General features: G+C 42.0%; 1 protein-coding gene across 1 annotated transcript in view; it reads left to right on the top strand.

Moving 5' to 3' along the window:
* Nucleotides 1-10,595: 10,595 nt before the first annotated feature.
* The window catches only part of TRHDE (thyrotropin releasing hormone degrading enzyme), a 364,327-nt gene continuing 356,276 nt past the window's right edge, over nucleotides 10,596-18,646 (top strand). The window contains exon 1 of the mRNA XM_045872950.2: nucleotides 10,596-11,687. Within this exon, the coding sequence (XP_045728906.1) occupies nucleotides 10,783-11,687 (905 nt within the window). The 5' untranslated portion in view covers nucleotides 10,596-10,782. The remainder of the gene's footprint in view (nucleotides 11,688-18,646) is intronic.

The raw sequence follows: 18,646 nt of genomic DNA, 5'->3' as shown, positions 1-18,646 counted from the left end.
TGAAATGTGTTTTGTTGCTTTGTAACTGATTTAAAAAACGCATATGGGGGTGACTGGGTGGCTCAGTCGGTTAAGCATCTGCCTTCGGCTCAGGTCATGATGCCAGGGTCCTGAGATCGAGTCCTGCGTTGGGTTCCCTGCTCAGTGGGGAGTCTGCTTCTCCCTCTCCCTCTGCTGCTCCCCCTGCTTGTATGTGCTCTTTTTCTGTCAAATAAATAAATAAGATCTTGAAAAAAATTAAAAAAAACCCACATGTTTAATATGAATATAATAAAAATGAGAAGAGGCTAAAATTCATTCCTAGAGTTATGCTGTATGATGAATGGAGGTCTTGCTTATTTGAATACAGTGCAGCCCCACCACGGCCAACACATGTGTCTAAGGAGTGTTCTGGGATGGCACTGCACAGCAGTTCATTCAGTTTAAAGTGAAGGAAGACACACCTTTATTATTAAAGCTAATGTTGAAGCAGGAGTGGAAAAATGGTCACAACTTTTCTTGGTCTCCAGAGAAGAAAGCCCTTTCCCTAGTTTTTTGGTTTTGTTTCTTAGGATAAATTCTAAGAACAAGGACATGTTTAATGATAGTCATATAAAGGTTAAATGGAGGACTATATATTGAATGTTGCCATTCTAAGGCACCTTTTAATTTGCTCCTGTGCCATATCCATGGGAGACTGATTATGTGTCAGAATGTCATGGGAAAATTCAGAAATATCAAAGGGTGTAAAAATGAACAATTAAAATGCATTTCCTGAATTGGAAAGCACAATATACGACTTTTAGAGACAAAGCATAAGACTTGCTCAAGTTAAAAAATGACTAGGGAGTTAAATTCTAAAGTTTTTGCAGCCTTATTTGATACTATTTAGCTACTTTGGCTCTATAATAAGATTTTAGCAAGCCTATAAAAATACTTGAATTTTTTTTGTCGGTGGTGTGCTTCCAGGATAGGTAACTGATAGCTTATGATATTCAGGTTATAGATCAAATCTGATGCTTTATTGCACGGTTAGGGGAAATTACTTTTTGAATAACACCTAGTACAACCTTTAACTCTTGTTAGGGCAGGAGGAGTTCAGATAAGGAATTTACACTTTCAGAGTGACCAGAATACACGATCTTCACTTGCTCTGAAATGACTCCATAAATGCAATTTCAAAATGTATTTCTTCATCATACCACAAAAAACTTAGCAAAAATTCTAACATGCCTAGCTGTTTCAAAGAGGAACAGCTATTCTTTTTTGTTTGGTTAATCAAAAGATTATTATAGCATCTCTAGTATATGGAGAATGTTAGAGAACATAGAACACATTTCCTGTGTGTCTCCAATAAAAGAGACATTTCAACATACTGTACTTTTTCCTTATTCCCTTATAACTTCAGCAAAGTTAAAAAGTAAACTTGAGTCAGGTAACTCAATGCAAATTAAATATGATGCTAGAAATAAGCTGCATACTACGAGTCTAAAGCAGATATGGGAAATTCTTCTAAAACAGGATTAAGCAGTGTTTCAAATCACCTAGAATCAATTCTCATGGGACACTGTTGTAGAAGTGATGACACTGAGTTTAGAAAACACTTTTTCTTATGGAAAAATCACAAGTCGCAGCTTGCCACTTATGTTACCCAAGATAAGTTTGGTGATTATCCTTTAAATGAATACCTATTTTTGTACAGACTCCAGTATTTCCAACATTCGAGAAACTGTTCTGGTATCTGGAATGGTCAGTTGCTGAATTATGGCAAATATCTTCTAGTGAAGTGCTTGCTTCTCTGAGAAGACAAAGAAATTGCTTCACATCTGAGTTTTACTGCAATATTTTCTAAGATGAGCTTTAACACAGCCCAGGAAAAAAAACCCCACTCAAAACCCTACATATTTATTGTTACTGGCTAACCCACAAGGTGGCACTAAAGAGAAAAGTGACAAAAGTGATCACAGGCAACTTTTAGACTAAATCGATTCTATTATCAGAACTAAACCTGTTTCATGAAATGCTCATCCACATTTTAATATGCTAATAACTCAAAACATTGATATTCAAGTTCATTGCTTTTTTCCTACAGACTTTTTGGAGTAAAGAAGTTTCATTTAGGGGCGCCTGGGTGGCTCAGTCGGTTAAGCGACTGCCTTCGGCTCAGGTCATGATCCTGGAGTCCCGGGATCCAGTCCCACATCAGGCTCCCTGCTCGGCGGGGAGCCTGCTTCTCCCTCTGACCCTCCCCCCTCTCATGAGCTCTCTCTCTCTCTCATTCTGTCTCAAATAAATAAATAAAATCTTTTAAAAAAAAAAGAAGTTTCATTTAATCAAGCGGTTGATTATTTTCAAAAGTTAGTAGTTTGAATATTTCTGTGTAGTTCTTTTGTAAGGAAGTTTTTTTTTTTCCCCCATATGCAGACTCCATGACCACTATATGGTTATAAATTATGAACATTTCTTTTTTATGTTTTATACAGTGCCTAGCGTTTACATATAAATATACATGTAAAAAATATAATATAAATATATTCTTAATAGAAAGGTAAAAAAAAGTCTAACATTATAGTATTTGTAACATAATGATTTATTTAGACTTTTAGTAATAGTTTATAAACAACTTTTTTAAAGCACCAAGGAAAAGGCATTTTAGTGAAAGTCTAATTGTTTAAATTCCTGAATCCTGAAATACAAAATTTCACCTAAATTTCAAGGCAGGCAGGAGAGTACTCCCTGGATATGAATGCAGAAATGTTCTTAGAAAACCATGTACAGAGAAAGAAGAAATGGTATGACATTGGCATAGCCTTGGTACATAACCCTAAAACTAAAGATGCATGGGGGAGCCGTGGTTACAGTGCCACAAGGTAGAAGGAAACAGCTCTATGAGCAAGGAGAAGGTATAAACCAAAAAAAGAGACCTACTGTTCAGTTCATGGTTGAGAGGGTCTTTATGCACAGGCCTAAAACTTGAAGGGAAATATTATGCTTCATTTTTTTTCTTAGTTTCAAAGTAGGAAATCAATGAATTGAAAAATAATGCAATTTTAATTTTTACTATTATCTTATTAGATATTGTGAAATATTTTTTCTTTTTTTTAAAAGATTTTATTTATTTATTTGACAGAGAGATACACAGCAAGAGAGGGAACACACAGTAGGGGGAGTGGGAGAGGGAGAAGCAGGCTTCCCGCTGAGCAGGGAACCCGATGTGGGGCTTGACCCCAGGACCCTGAGATCATGACCTGAGCCGAAGGCAGATGCCCAAAGACTGAGCGACCCAGGAGCCCCGATACTGTGAAATATTTTCTAACAGATGTGTTTCTCACCTGAAATAATTGTCTTTTACTAGAATACTGACTCTGCAAAACTATATATTATGTATTTTATATTCTATTATTAAAAATAAAAAACACTGTAGATCAAAATCAGCTTTCAAAACCTCACAAGTATATGACCCCAGGATTAGTGATATTATCTAAAAGAGAAAGACTTCATTATATTTCTCCTGATTTATCAACCGGCTTACAATGATCATTTGCTGCTCAAATTTAAGAAAATATTGTAATTACCTCATTTAAAGAGCTACAGTGATAAACATTTACGTATCAGCAAAGTGTAGGTGTAAAGAGGGGTGCAGTCAAGTATAGGAAGTACAGATTTTAAGAGATAAATAATATATCTTATTGTTAAATGGAAGAAGAGTAAATAAATGATTGGAAAATTGAAAAAACATGTATCAGGAGGTACATATAGAAGAAATAAAACGGGATATTTTATGTCTTCATGAGACTTTACATTAATATTGATACGTGTGCCTTTGAAGCAGATACTTTTGTGGTTTCCAAGAGGTAAGGCACCCTTCAAATCATGTAAATTTGAGTTGTCAAATAAGCCTGGGTCAAAGATACATTTTTTAATGCATTCAAGAGGTAAGATTTCTAAGGCATATAAACTGCTGGCTCTGCAGTATGAAAATAAGCTATAGTCAACTCTTTCAACTACTTACTTCTCAATCCAGGGTGAATAAATGCTCTCCTTTTCTCTTTGTTATTATTTTATAAAATTATAATTTTCTACTCAGGGTCATACTACATTTTCTCTATTTATATTCATCTCATTTATTTTTAAGAAGATTTTATTTTTTCATTTGAGTGAGAGAGAGAGAGAGAGAGTGAGCACAAGCAGGGGGAGCAGCAAGTAGAGGGAGAGGGAGAAGCAGACTCCCTGCTGAGCAGGGAGCCCAACGTGGGGCTTTGTCCCAGGACCCGGAGATCATGACCTGAGCCAAAGGCAGATGCTTAACCATCTGAGCCACCCAGGCGCCCCTATTCATTTCATTTAATAAACACTCACATGGTCCTTATCATATGCCAGGCACTGTAACCCTCTAAAGAGGGCACAGATCATGGCTCCTTGGTTCAATGCTATACCTCTGGCACTCTGCCTGGCACTGACTTCATAATGTGTGCAGCAAATATCGATTATGCAACTGGATAGTTTACATCTGGCTGATCTCTCAGACAGTAGTATGACATACTGGTTAAGGGTAGAGGTGATGAAGCAACCTTGTCTAATTTGGAATTCCAGCTTTGCCACCTACCAATTAAATGCCTTTGGGCAAGGTATTTCATCTCGCTAAGCCTCAATTTCTTTATCTGTCAAATGGGGGAAGTAACAGCACCGACCTATGGATTTATTTTCATGATTAAATAAGATAACATAAAGTGCTTAGACAAGTACCTGGAGCAAGATGACCACTTGAAAAATCTTAGCTATGATTATTATTAATTCTTCCTACCATATTTATCTAGAAACATGGATTTGAATGACTTAAATTCATGGTAAAAGCTATATTGGTATATTTACTATTCGGATTTCTTTTTTTTAAAGATTTATTTATTTTAGAGAGCCAGCGAGCGAGAGAGAGTGGGGAGGGGCGAGGGGCAGAGGCAGAGAGAATCTCAAGTGAACTTGCTGCTGAGCATGGAGCATGATGAGGGGTTTGATCTCAAGACCCTGAGATCATGAGCTGAGCTGAAACCAAGAGCTTGACGCTTAATCGACTGACTCATCCTGGTGCCCCTAATTTTTTAATTTCTTGAGCTACTAGACAAATTTAGTAGTTCAACAGAAACATATCCAGAAAGTTACCCAATTTCTATTCTTTTTAAAGGTTTTATTTATTTATTTGACAGATTGATAGCGAGAGCAGGAACACAAGCAGGGGGAGTGGGAGAGGGAGAAGAGGGCTTCCCGCCGAGCTGGGAGCCCGATGTGGGACTCGATCCCAGGACCCTGGGATCATGACCTGAGCCGAAGGCAGACACTCAACGACTGAGCCACCCAGGCGCCCCCCAATTTCTATTCTGTTTGCAGAATTTGGCATATATTATGTTTTCAGGTTTCATGAATAAACCGTAAACATTTCCATGACACATTTTTTTTGCCTTTTTATGGAATCTTCTTACTGAGATCGTAAACCAAAGAGCCCACAGTGAGCACTGAAGAGTTTTAACCTAGTGTTGAGAGCCCACAAATAACAATACAACTTTTTTGAGATCCTAATTCTCTCCTCTCTGGATATAACATTTAATGCTGGAATTGGGAATGACACTATAGAGATATGGTTATACTTTTCTTTATATTCGCCATCTAGAGAGGTTCTTTTGTGCTGTTAAGACTTGTTCTGTTTTGGTGAAACTGTGTATTGAGACTTTCCTAGGACTGATAACATGTAGTAATATATTAATAGGTTAGGGAATTGTTTTTTTAAAACAATTTGTTTATTTATTTATTTGAAAGAGAGAGACACAGCGAGAGAGGGAACAAAAGCAGGGTAGTGGGAGAGGGAGAAGCAGGCTTTCCATGGAGCAGGGAGCAGGAAGCCCGATGCGGGGCTCGATCCCAGGACCCTGGGATCATGACCTGAGCCAAAGGCAGACGCTTAACGACTGAGCCACCCAGGCACCCCTGGAAATGTTTTCTTTTTTAAAAGAAACTTGATAACTTTACAGATTTTATGTGAGAAAAAAAGACATAATCAAATTTAGATATAATTTCCTTTCAGATTAATATTTTTAAATGAAGTCAGATAACTAACAGTTAAATCAAGGTGTTAATTGTACTTGGCAAACTAGACATCATGAAATTGCACTGTCTCAATTATGGCTAATTTTAAACAATTCTCCTCCTGCCATCTTTAAGATCTTGAAGAATATTCTGTCTAGAAGAGTATTTCTTATATGAAACCCCTCAACGTCAGCAGATACAGTGATTAAATGGTATGAAATTCTGAAATGATGCAATATAAAAATAATAAAGTTTGCAATAAGGTGAGTTTCCTCAAATTAAAGATGTCATCAAATCATCACAATCTCCAGGCGCCGGGCTGGCTCGGTCAGTAGAGCATGTGACTCTTGATCTCAGGGTTGTGAGTTCAAGCCTCACATTGGACGTGGAGCCTACTTAAGAAAAAATTATCACAATCTCAAATTTCAAACTGCCTTTTTATAATTGCCACATGGCGGCACCACTTCAGCTAGTAAATAGACTTCTGCCATTCATTGTCAGCACTAGTCTCTAATTGTGTGGGGTCTTCAGGAACACATCCCACTCAGAAAATATATCTGTTCTGTTCACTGCCAGAGTGGTGGGGCTTGTTTTCTCTCCAACCACCCCCCCCATGTTTTTGCTAATACAGTGTGTTCTCATAAAGTCTCTTTACCCACTGAACTTTGAGTTTTTAATTGAATTTTTTTGGCTTCTCAATAGAGAAGATTAATTAAAAATCACTTGAGAGCATAAAGAGCCTAGTATATTAGCTTTGGAATTTCTTTCATAGACTTTGAGAACTGGAAGAGACCTCTGAGCTACCCGTCTAGCTCCTATACATTAATGCATCAAGAAATTGAGTTATAAAGTAACTAGGTTAAGATAATGTAGGGAGGTGAGGGCAGAGTGGGATTTAGTTCTTTTGAGCCAAGCTGCTTCTGGATGTGAAGTGCTAATCACACTTGAAGGATTGAGTACTTAAGGACACTTAAGTTGTGCCTCTACATACAAACCAAAGTGAAAGAGAAAAAGCAGTTCTGGTGTCAATGATGATCAAAGAGTAAAGACTCTGGGCCAGTGCATTTCCTGAAGATAGTTCATTTTGATTATTTATAGGACCAAGGGGGTAGATTTAATTAAACATAACTTCTGCTGGCCTCGTGTATATTAAATGTTCATACTTTTACAAGTTCCTAAATCAAATAGGGCTACAAAATGACTTTAAGACATTTGTTAGCTAAAGAAATAACCATAAAATTCTCCCAGCAATGAATGTGTTTCTGAGAGAACCATCAGGCACTTTGGAAAGTCTTATCCCACTAAATGGCTCTAGCATTTAGCAAAGTCAAAACTATCTCCAGTTTAGTGATCGGCAACACTGAAAGCAACTTCTTTATGGAAGTATTAGTGAGTCATCTCTTTAATATTTTTGTCAGGTACACAATCTGAAATTTTGCCTTTTTTTCTTGGTTTGAGGGTAGAATGGACATTGTCTAGAAAAACAATATTAAAAAAACTATTTACAAAGTGCTTGCTTCTCAGGGGAAGGGTGCTATATACCTTCAGAAATTAAAAAGAAAGACTTAACGGGGACCCTTTTGCAACATTGATATGAGAGGAAGAAATATTTACCCATTTGACCTGATGTTTATTGGGTAAAGTTACATTTTAAGGGAATCAATATTGTAATAAGCTGTGTCCACTCTGTGTTAATAAGCTTGGGTCTGTTCCACTTGGGTTTCAGAAATAATCCATCTACTAATTTAATCACAGGCAGTGGTGACTTTACTAATTGGTAAACATATGCTTAAATTCCCAAATATTTGAGAGTTGCCTTGTAGTAATTTTCAGAAGTACATAAACACTTCAATAAAATACATATAAGATTTAAAAAAACCTTTCTTCTTTGAATCTTCTCTTGACTAATATCATTTTAGAGAAAGGTCTTAGCGATTCCTTAGTGGATGAACTCTTCATTTAGGTAGTGATTCTAAAACTTCTCGGGGTTCAAGGTTCCTCTGATAATCTCAGTGAGTTGAATCCATGGATTTTAGGTCAATAATCCTGAATTGCCAGATTAGTCCCTGAGGTCAGGGAAGTCTGGTGACCTGCTAAGAGTCACACATTGCTTTTTGCCTGCCTGTATCATATTTCCTGATTCTGTGAAAACAAACTGACAGATCCCAACTCCTCAACTCTTAAAATGCATACAGCCAGATACATATGGACAGCAAGAGCATGGAGATTTAAAATCAGAGCAGAAAAAAGTAACTTGAACAGAATGTGGCATTTCCCTTGGTCTGTTGCTAACGGCCCACATACAACATGCTTAAAAAAAAAAAAAAAATCCCACCCTGGTACTTCTTTTCATCATCATTTAAAAATGATTCAAATGGACCTTTAGAATGTATGGCACTGGGAATGTATCCCATCTGGGGATAAACAGAAAGGAGCTTCATTGAGCAGGGCTGTGTTTTCAGTGGTTGTCAGGCTAAAGTTGATGTGTATTCCATCTCTTCTGTTTGGTCATGCTTTTAAAGCCAAACACAATATTTTAGTTGTATATTCTTAGGACTACGAAGCCAGGAGCATTTAACATTCCTTTTTGGAAGAAAATAATTATGGACATGATTTTTAAAACGCCTTCAGGATTTGAAGATGTGAAAGAAACATGTAAAAAGGAATTATTTCTTTTTATTCTTTATTTTCTCTTTATTCTTCATTTTTTTTTTTTTTTGACCCTGAAGTCCATCACACTTTGTTCTATTAAAAACTAGAGAGTCCTGCCTCTTAGTTGTTACCTTTGGGGTGGCTGTTTTCTGAATATTGTTCCAATTCAAGTTTTTCACACAAATCCTAAGGGTTGCATATCCCATATACTCATACACTCTGCACTATAAAACTTCAGTAAACTTAGAAGTCCATAATCAGCCAACAGTCTATGACCTGTTTTGATGCTCCTGCTATCAGCAAAACTTCCTCTTGATAACTGTTCTAAAAAAAGTTTAAACAATTTTCCTGATAACACTAAAAACTGCAAAAAAGTAATCACGGTTGGATGAAGTGAAAAACTGATCAATCATGGAATATATTTGTTCACTGCTGTAGTTAGTCCCCAGTGATGGGGCTCACTCAGATCCTCAGCTTTTCTCAGTCTCAAGTTTTTGGTTCCAGATGTTACACTGGGTATGTAGGCATTAGATTTTAATCATTTCCCCAATCTAAAAATAGAAATTGTTCATTGGGGGAAAAGACGTCTTTTATTTAAACCTTACTTCTGGGGGATTCTAATGCTTCATTGCTAACCCTTATTTTCGTACAGCATACCTGGACTCATCACACAATATATGTAGTCAGGCTTTGGAGAATTTGTTTCAATTTACATACAATCCTCCAAATCCTCTGGCGAGCCTGATGTGAAATCTGATACAGCCACGACTCCCCAGCAGGATCTTCCTTTGCTCTCGGTGTTAATAGCCAAAGGCTCCAAGGATCCCTCCCGGGAGGCGCAGTGAGGCTAAGGAGTCGGGGGAAAAAGGGAGATTGCCGGGCTGGCTGCGCTGAAGATTTACAATGTACTTCTTGCAGGCGGCTCAGCAACCCCCTCTGTGGCTGTGGGTGTCTGGTGTGACAGAGCGGAGAAAAGCTCTCTAATCTCCCAGTGCCTGCCTCTGCCGCTCAGCCGCTCCCCTCCCTCCCGCCTTCCCTGCCTCCTTGCGCTCTCTCGCTCTCTCCTTTGCCTTTCTCGGGGAGTTTCAGTCCCTGAACGCAGTCAGAGTAGCCTTGGCAATCCGGACCTGGAGACTGTGTACACACACAGGCACACACGCGCACACACACGCACACGCACTCGCACACACGCAGTCCGGCTCTCCCCACGGGGATACAGAGCAAACCCGGAGCATCATCTACCTGAAGGGGATGGCCCGACCGGACACTTCTTGCTCACTTGTCATCTCCGGAGGTCAGCGCAAAGTCGGAACGAGGGAGGCTCGCTGTCCGGTCTGCAACCTCACGCCGTTTGCCGCCACCGCTGCTTAAAGTGTCCAGGGTGGAGGAGACGGCTTCTTCAGGGCAGATTCCCGTCGCAGCTCGGCGGCCCTGGGACTTCGCCCGCCTGGTTCACCCCGCTCTCTTCTTCCCCGGCCATCCTCTCGCCCCCGGCTGCGGAGTGCATGGCTCGGGCGCCTCCTCTGCTGCTGCTGCCGCCGCCGCCGCTGCGAGCACATCCCACCCAGAGGACTGAACGCCACCGCTGGAGTGGGGAGAGAAAGCGGAAGCCCTAACTTCCCTCTCCACCGCTCCCTGTCCTTCCTAGCCGAGGACCCGTTGAAAGGCTCCCGCGGATAGCCAGGCGAGAGCTGGGCGCTGGGGAGGGTGAGCCGGGAGCCGCAGGCGCACAAGGGGCGGAGGCAGCATGTGCCCCGGCGCCTCGCGCCGGCCTGAGAAGTAGCGCGCGGTGGGGCGAGCGAGACGCTCTCTAAGTTGGGCGCGTCCCAGAGCTCGCCGCCCCGCGCCTCGACCGCCACTGTCCGGAGAGAGGCGGGGCTGATGGCGGGCGCCGAGGTTGCTGTCGCCTGCGGCCAGAACCCGTCTTAAAAGAACCTGGGCCGGCGTCTCCAGGGTCCCAGCTAGCGTCGCGCCCTCGGCCCGCGTGCGCTCTCTGATGCCTGCGCTGGCGGTGGCCCGGGTGGCCCGCCCGCGGGGGGTGCCGGAGGGGGCGGGGGAGGAGGAGGAGGCTGTGTGATGGCCCTGGACGGCGAGCGGGGGGAGCAAGAGGAGGAGAAGAAAAAGAAGAAGAAGAAAAAGAAGAGGAAGAAGAAGAAGGAGGAGGAGGGGGCTGAGAAGAGCAGCTCACCCTTCGCGGCCACCATGGGGGAGAACGACGCCGCGCTCCGGGCCGGCGGCAGGGGGATCTCGGACCGGTGGACGGACTCCGTGGGGGTGCGACCCCGCACTACCGAGCGCCACATCACGGTGCACAAGCGGCTCTTGCTGGCCTTCGCCGTGTCCATCGTGGCGCTGCTCGCGGTCACCATGCTCGCGGTGTTGCTCAGCTTGCGCTTCGACGAGTGTGGAGCTAGCGCAGCGCCGGGCGCCGACGGCGGTCTCGCCGGCTTCCCAGCGCGCGGGGGCAACGGGAGCCTTCCGGGTTCCGCCCGGCGCAACCACCAGGCTGGCGGAGACTCCTCGCAGCCCGAGGCAGGCAGGGAGGCCACCCCTGGGACCCCGTCCGCCCAGCCGCCGTCGGAGGAGGAGCGGGAGCAGTGGCAGCCGTGGACGCAGCTGCGCCTGTCGGGCCACCTCAAGCCGCTGCACTACAATCTAATGCTCACCGCCTTCATGGAGAACTTCACCTTCTCCGGCGAGGTCAACGTGGAGATCGCGTGCCGGAACGCCACCCGCTACGTCGTGCTGCACGCCTCCCGGGTGGCGGTCGAGAAGGTGCAGGTGGCCGAGGACCGGGTGGCCGGGGCTGTCCCGGTGGCCGGTTTTTTCCTCTACCCGCAAACCCAGGTCTTGGTGGTGGTGCTGAATAGGACCCTGGACGCGCAGAGGAATTACAACCTGAAGATCATCTACAACGCCCTGATCGAGAACGAGCTCTTGGGCTTCTTCCGCAGCTCCTACGTGCTCCACGGGGAGAGAAGGTAGGGAGGGAGGCGGTGCCCGGCACCGCCCCACCCAGCCAGGCTGCTCGAACGACTGGGCGGCCGGCGACCCGGGGGACCCGGCTGGCTTCCCAGACCGAAAAGCGAGGGGTGGGTGAAGGAAGCGAAGGTGGGGTAGGACCATCACCCAGAACCCTTGGGGTCTCCCAGATGCCCGGGCTTTCCCTGCTGCCGACTCCACACACTCACCAGCGCCGAATGGTGAATGCCACCCCCTCCTCTAGTCTGGAACTCCCTCCCGTCAAAGTTCCTTAGCCAGCATGGCGCACAGCAATTTTTAAAGGGTAGTGTGAAATCTGAGCGATGCCAGGGTGACATCAAAACCCTGCCAAGATACCGTCGAGGGAGATAAGATGGCAGTGCAGGGCAAAATCCCCCCCCGCCCCCCCGCCCCGGGCAACACGCCCACCTCGACTGTTACCTGGCAGGCACGGAGCAGAGCGTGAGCTTTGGCTGCATAAAGTTTTCCAAAACTGGAAGTTGAGATTCGGAGCAGTACGAGCAGGTCCAGGTGACAGAGTCAGGGGGAGGGCGACAGGGGTCCGGAGGAGGCTGCCATGGCCAGTGCCAACGAGAAATGTCCTTGCAGGTGCTGCCAGCTCTCTTGACACAAACATAGAGTGACTCTAGTTTTTTGCTGTTGTTCTTGAGTTACTGCCTCTGGAAATAACTCCAGTGGTGAAAAGAGTTCGGAAAGCTAGCGGTCAGTCTCAAATGCCTTGTTAATGAGTACCTTTGATGCTTTTTAGATGTGGGCAGTATTTTCCTTTTTTTTTTTTTTTTTTTTCCTGAGAGGCTGTGGGGCTTTTCACCACTTGTTTAGAGTTCAGATTTCGTAGTCAAACAGAAGTGGGTTCAAATCCCAGATGCAGCACTAGCTGTGGTGAAGGCTTGAAGACGCTGATGAATCTAAGTAACCAGCTCCTGACAATGACTACCTCTAGTGCTTATCCAGCAAAATATATTAACTTAGTCCCACAAGAACCCTACGTGGAACGTGCCATCCACACTTCCTATCTTACAGATAGGGAAATGGAGGCCCAGAGAAGTCAAGTAATTTGTCACACAGTGAGCTGACAAAGCAGGGATTTAGACCCAAGCGGTTTGGCTCCAGAGCCCATACTTTTAGTTTTAACTTGGTGACAATAATAGTAGTACTGTCCTCACAAGATTGTTGCAGGTGTCCTTGAGTAAATGCATTGAAAAGCACTTAACCCTATACCTGGCATATAGAGTGTCCTCTATAAATATGAGCTGTTATGAGTGTCCTGTGATAGTCAGCACTCAAGCATATTACTGAGTGAATAAACATCTGATTTTCACTTTTTGCCCTAATCCATTGCATTTAAAATAACTTTGATTAATTAAGTGACTACAGGGCCAGCAAACAACCGAAATGAAGTTAAAAAAGAAATCGACAACCTTAGAAGTAGAGGCAGGTTGGGGATTAGCAGTGATGCCCCTGGCAGAGCCTCTCCTGTTCTCAAATGATTTTCACAACAGCAGAAAACTGGGGCTCAAAGCAGCCCCAGGGTCTTGAGATCAGTCCCAGGTGCCTGAGATCAGCAAGCTTGTCAGTGGAGAGGTGAGACTCAAACTTTGGTTTTCTGATGGACCGGGGCTTATGGTGGCTGGAAACTCCCAGAAGTTGTTATTGTATAGGAGGCTGGGAAATTTCAGTGTGTTATGGGAGAACACAAAAGTTTTATTATTTATAGAGTGCTATGAAGCAACCTCAGATCGATTTTCCAAAGCTTTAGTAGTTGTATGATAGTTAAAGCCTCCTATAAGTGAATGTATATTCATTTTCAAACTCCTAAGGTCAGATGTGGATAATTTAAACCCTCTTTCACCACTTCCTTTAACATATTCTAAACAATACAGAATAAATACATTTTTTAAAACCCACCATCATATCACATATGGGGGAAAAGGCGTAGAAGGCAAATTTGCATGTGTTTGGAAACAAGCTTATGTCAAAATGTCAATAGTGGGAGTTGCATATCACTGATAAATCTTGCTCTGGTGAAATAAATACTTCCAACAAATCCTGTGTTTTGAGCCATGCCAAAATATATTTGCTGGAACTGAGCTTGTTTTGGTCAGTGCATTCAAATTAACGGGACTCTTAAAAAGACCAGATGTTTTTGCTTGACCCATAACTGTTTTCTTGTACCCCTAGTGCATATTTGTGTTCAAACTCTCTCCTTCAGTTTTCTCCCAGAGATGTAAATGACTTGGTTGAAAGTTTAACCTAGAGCACATGTGGCTGTATTCTGCATCCTAATAGAAAATCTGGATTCAATATTTCTGGAGCTGTCAGGATGGTTTTGTTTCTAAACAGCATCTTAGAGAAAGTCCTTGTTTCTCTTTGTTTTTTTTTCCCTTCATTACCGGAGTGAATATGATAATTTCTTGAGTTTTTCTAACTGGAGTTGATATGGCAAAGGAAATCTCTGTTCACAATTATGTGACCATTACATCTATTAAATCTTTTTTTTTTTTTTTTGATTGTTGTCGTTACTATGGCTACTGGGAGAATTTTTTAAACATATCAATGTCAGGAACTCAGCCAGGTTTGGATTTTGATTGGTGATGATTTCGTCCCCCAAATGCTCTGTAATTTGATATTTTAAAACACTTTCCAAGAGGACATAGATGTAAATTCTAAATTTTCATTTGATTAATGATTAAATATCATGGTCTTTAGTTAGTTGTAGTTTTTGCCAAGTTAATTTTTGGATAATTTTTGTAATAAAAATAAGTATTTATTCTGCCAATGGGGAGTCACAGCAAGCAACTGGAAATATTTAAAAGAGCAGTACTACAATTCAGTCCACCTTACTTAGCCTATATGGAGACAACTCATTAATACCCAGGAGTCAATTGATTCTTTGGTTTACTTCTCGGAGGTCTGAGAGAAAGAATTTGGGTGAGGGCAGGAAAATTAGATTTCACTATTGCTATATACCTATGACCCTTGGAAGGTTTTATTCTCCCGCTAGGCATTGGGTGGGACCTGGTTTTGTCCTACAGGGAACACTTACCTTTTCTGGTTCCCATAGTGCACTGGAGAAAGGTAGAGGACAAACTCTCTCCCGAAACCCAAGGCTCCTCTACTTTCAGTTGATAGTTCGGCTAATGGGAAATTCACCACTTGTTGAATATTGCAAATAAATAAATTCTCTTGAATTTGAAATGTTTACACACAGCAGTAAATTATCTCCATTAGGCAGAACACATACTCATTTTTTTCTCAAGTTGGTGCATAGCAGGCAGATAAAAAGGGTGTGTATTTATGCCATAGTATCCTATATAGTAGAATATACTTGCTTAGAATTAGGTATATGTTCATTTACCTGAAGTAATTGCTGCTTTCGGGTAACCAGATGGCAAGCATACCCATGTTCAAAGTAGGATACCTTAATTTAGAACCAGATGGTTGGATTGAAGGAGGAAATTTACTCAAAGTAAATGAATATTTTATCCACTTTCAAAAGGGAGACAGTTGTTTTTTTTTGACAAACTTTGGGTCTATAACATGCCACAGTTACAGAAGACAAAATAAAAATGGGTGGTCTTTTTCTATAAAGGATTATTTTAAAGAGAAACAATGATCTCCAAATAAATTGGGAAAATAACATTGTGGTTTTCAGAGAATTGCAAAAAAATCTCTTGCAAAAATCTTGTGGAGAATCTCGTGGAGAGAATAGAGGATTTTATGGATAGGCATTTGATCTTCTGTGGTATTAGTGTACATGGTTTGTTGCCTTGTACTTTCCTGGACTGAATTAATAATCATGATATTTAATAAAACTTGAAAACCACCACATGGCTTTTATATTGAAAGCAACCTCATTTCTCTCATTCACTCTGGTGAGGAGATGTCTTTATATGAGCAAGTTAGAGTTTATGTCTTTTTGCTCCTCTGTAGAAGGCTCTGAACTGAAAAATCTGGAAGAACCGGTTCTTTCTCTCTCAAAGAGTTAAATTATTTTGCCTGTGTTTTTATGTATATAAAGTACTCTAAATCCTAAACAGGGCCTATCTGCTCTGGATCTCTTTCAAACAAAGGTGGACCTGTCACTGGTTCTCTGGTATTTGTTTGGTTTGCAAAGCATGTTTATTTCCTCAAACCAGTTCTTGCCACTGGGTATGGGGAGGGGCTTGAGGGAGTAGTACAGGGTGATGGTTTAGGTTTGTTGAGGATGGGGACATTTGTCCATGTGATGACAAGAATCAGACTCCGTTCTTTAAGCACAGCTTCAAAGAATGATATAAAAGGAGCAAGGAAGAAATGATGGATTTTTAATACATGAATGTTTTGCAGTCTGTAAGAAAGGGTGTTCCTCTTCACCCCATGCTCATTCTCCCACCAGCCAGCAATGACAATCATCATCATTGTCAAAATCGCCCACTTCCTTTTAATTATTTGTCTGTTCCTTATGTGCTTTCAGATTTGCAACAGTGGCTGGGTTCCTCCAGAGTTTTTCAAAGTCCCATGTCATCCTGCTTTTTGCCACTAGAGAGTGGATGCTCTTTCCAGCAAGTAGAATCTCACTCACTACCTAGAAATTAGGAGAATATGAAGATGAAAGATACCCCCCCCACTCTTCTCAGTTTCCTGGCCAATCTGGAATGATTTCACACGGCTACAATGTATGGTGGTGTTGGGAATAAGACTGGCAAGATTGGGTGGGGCTGAAGTGGGGTGAGGGGGCCCCAGCTCACCCCTCCTGTCTTCCCTGCTTCTGAATAAATGAGTGGCTGCGTGGTCTAGGGAGCTCTAGCACTGGTTTTCCAGGGATGGGTTGAACTGATTCCTCCCAGTGTAGACCTATGTTCACTTGCAGGATGAAGTTTTAGTTTAATTATTCAGATCTTTCCCTGTGGCCACACAACTGAAAAAAAAAAAAATCAGAGGATGGGTACACAAAGAATGAAGTTTAAAAATTACCACCCTGGTTACTTTTCATCTCTTTTAAGAATAGGTTCAGGCTGCTTTTGGTTGTATTGCTGGATGGAAGAGCATGTGTGTGCTTAGTGTGTTCAGGGACTCTGGATCCAGGCTGCCTGGGTTCATGACCTGACTGCCACTTACGAGCTTTATGACCCTGGCCAAATTTCCTAATTGTTCTGTGTCTGGTATCCTTATCTGGAAAATGGGGATAATGATACCCTGTTTCATAGGGTTCTTGTGAGGATCATGAGTTAAGTAATAAAGCACTTAGAGCCATGTCTGACAATTGGTAAGCTCTTTTGTGGGTATTGATATTATTATATTATTCCATGGCTGGAGATCTACTATTTGCATTGGTACAAGGTCATATAGGGTCAATATTCTTGCCTTGGGGTTTTTCCCTACTAGCAAGACAGTGGGGACAATGGTCACCATGGACATTTCTTCCACTGCTCTTTGGTTTGCCCCCCCAAGCAAAGTTAAAAAGGCAGAGATGAGGAAGCAGAGCCTCTCCACCCTGAAGAAGAGAGTGAAGAGAAGCATTGTGGTTTTGCACAGCAAGAGAAAGCCATGCTTGGTCCAGGCACTGAGAGCTGGAGAGGGCCGAGAGAGCAGGAAGAGAGTGTGAAACAAAGGGAATGTACAACTCTCTAATTATGGTCCTGCTCTCTGTCCAACAGTGAGAATAGCAGAGACCAGTGACTGAAGGGTTGGGGGCGGGGTGCCTTCCTTGTTACTGGAAGGCAGTGTGACAAATAGAAAAACCCCATATACCAAAGGAAAGGCACACTAGTCATTTGCTGTTATTGTTCCCAAGACTTTGAGTTCTGACAGTAGTGGTACTTCATAATACTTACATCATGCCGTGCCTCCTTCCAATATTAAACAAATGACTCTCAGACACTAGTTTATTTATTCTTATGAGAACCTACTATTCTGGCCTGCAAAGGTAATTTTAGTGCATTCATAATACTTTTCATCAATAGTGATCAAACACTCAGGACTCATTTTTGATAAGAGTATTTAGTACATAAATAGGAAAACAATTATGAATATTGTGCTCTGTTTTTATAACACGATTATTCACACATGCACCACTTCCTACATACATATTGTTGGCATTACTGCATTATGTTTTTAGTTTACTAGAACGATTATTTAAAAAAAATAGATTACACGCTTGCTTATAGCACTGAATATTCAGCAGGAGTACTTTTCTTCTGAAATGGCAGAGGTTTAATGACTCATTGAAGTACATAAAAACACACAGTCTAAACAACGACCCATTTTGGCTTAAAATGTTTTGTCATTGAGTAATAATTTGCATTTTGATTAACAACCTTAACTTTAAATGGGACATGTGTAACTTCCATGACCTTGTAACTAAGTCCATCTCCTGCCAACAGTGGAATAGTAACTAGATGTTCCATTGGAACTTTTCTTTAGATCTTGGGAGTTTTTATTAACAGTCTGAAACTGTTGCAACACCAGGCAAATTGCAATTGCGATAGAAGGAAGCTCAAAGATCATTTTTCACTCCTGTATGTGTGGTATGCATAGGTGTGGTCCAGATGGAAACCTCTCCAATCGGGCATGCTGTTTGTGAGGTTCTCTTGGTTTGGGTGGGTTCCAAAGAGAAAAGTCATGAATCAGTCTGAATGCTAACAGTGTCATGCAAATGTTGGTTTCCTCTGCATATTTTAACTTTACAAAAAGGCAAACTGAAAATAATGGAACAGAAATTGTTTTGATTCACATACAGTAATTTGTTGGCAATATCAACCAATGTTAATGCATTACTTCTGCTGGATCTTATCATAATGACTTGACACAAGTAGCTTGCCTAGTGAACTTCCGCAGAAATAAGAAGAAATCAATTCTCTGTATCCTTCAGAGGCAACACAGAGCTTTACACTCTCCTTAGCTCAACCAAAATGTCAAATAGGCAAGTTGTTAAGAAATAAAGTAATTTATTTTA

The sequence above is a fragment of the Mirounga angustirostris genome, unplaced genomic scaffold (genome assembly GCF_029215605.1).
Source record: "Mirounga angustirostris isolate CCGP_5_RB_7025 unplaced genomic scaffold, mMirAng1.0.hap1 SCAF_5, whole genome shotgun sequence".
Classification (NCBI taxonomy): Eukaryota; Metazoa; Chordata; class Mammalia; order Carnivora; family Phocidae; genus Mirounga; species Mirounga angustirostris.
This window is presented reverse-complemented; position numbering and strand designations above follow the sequence as displayed.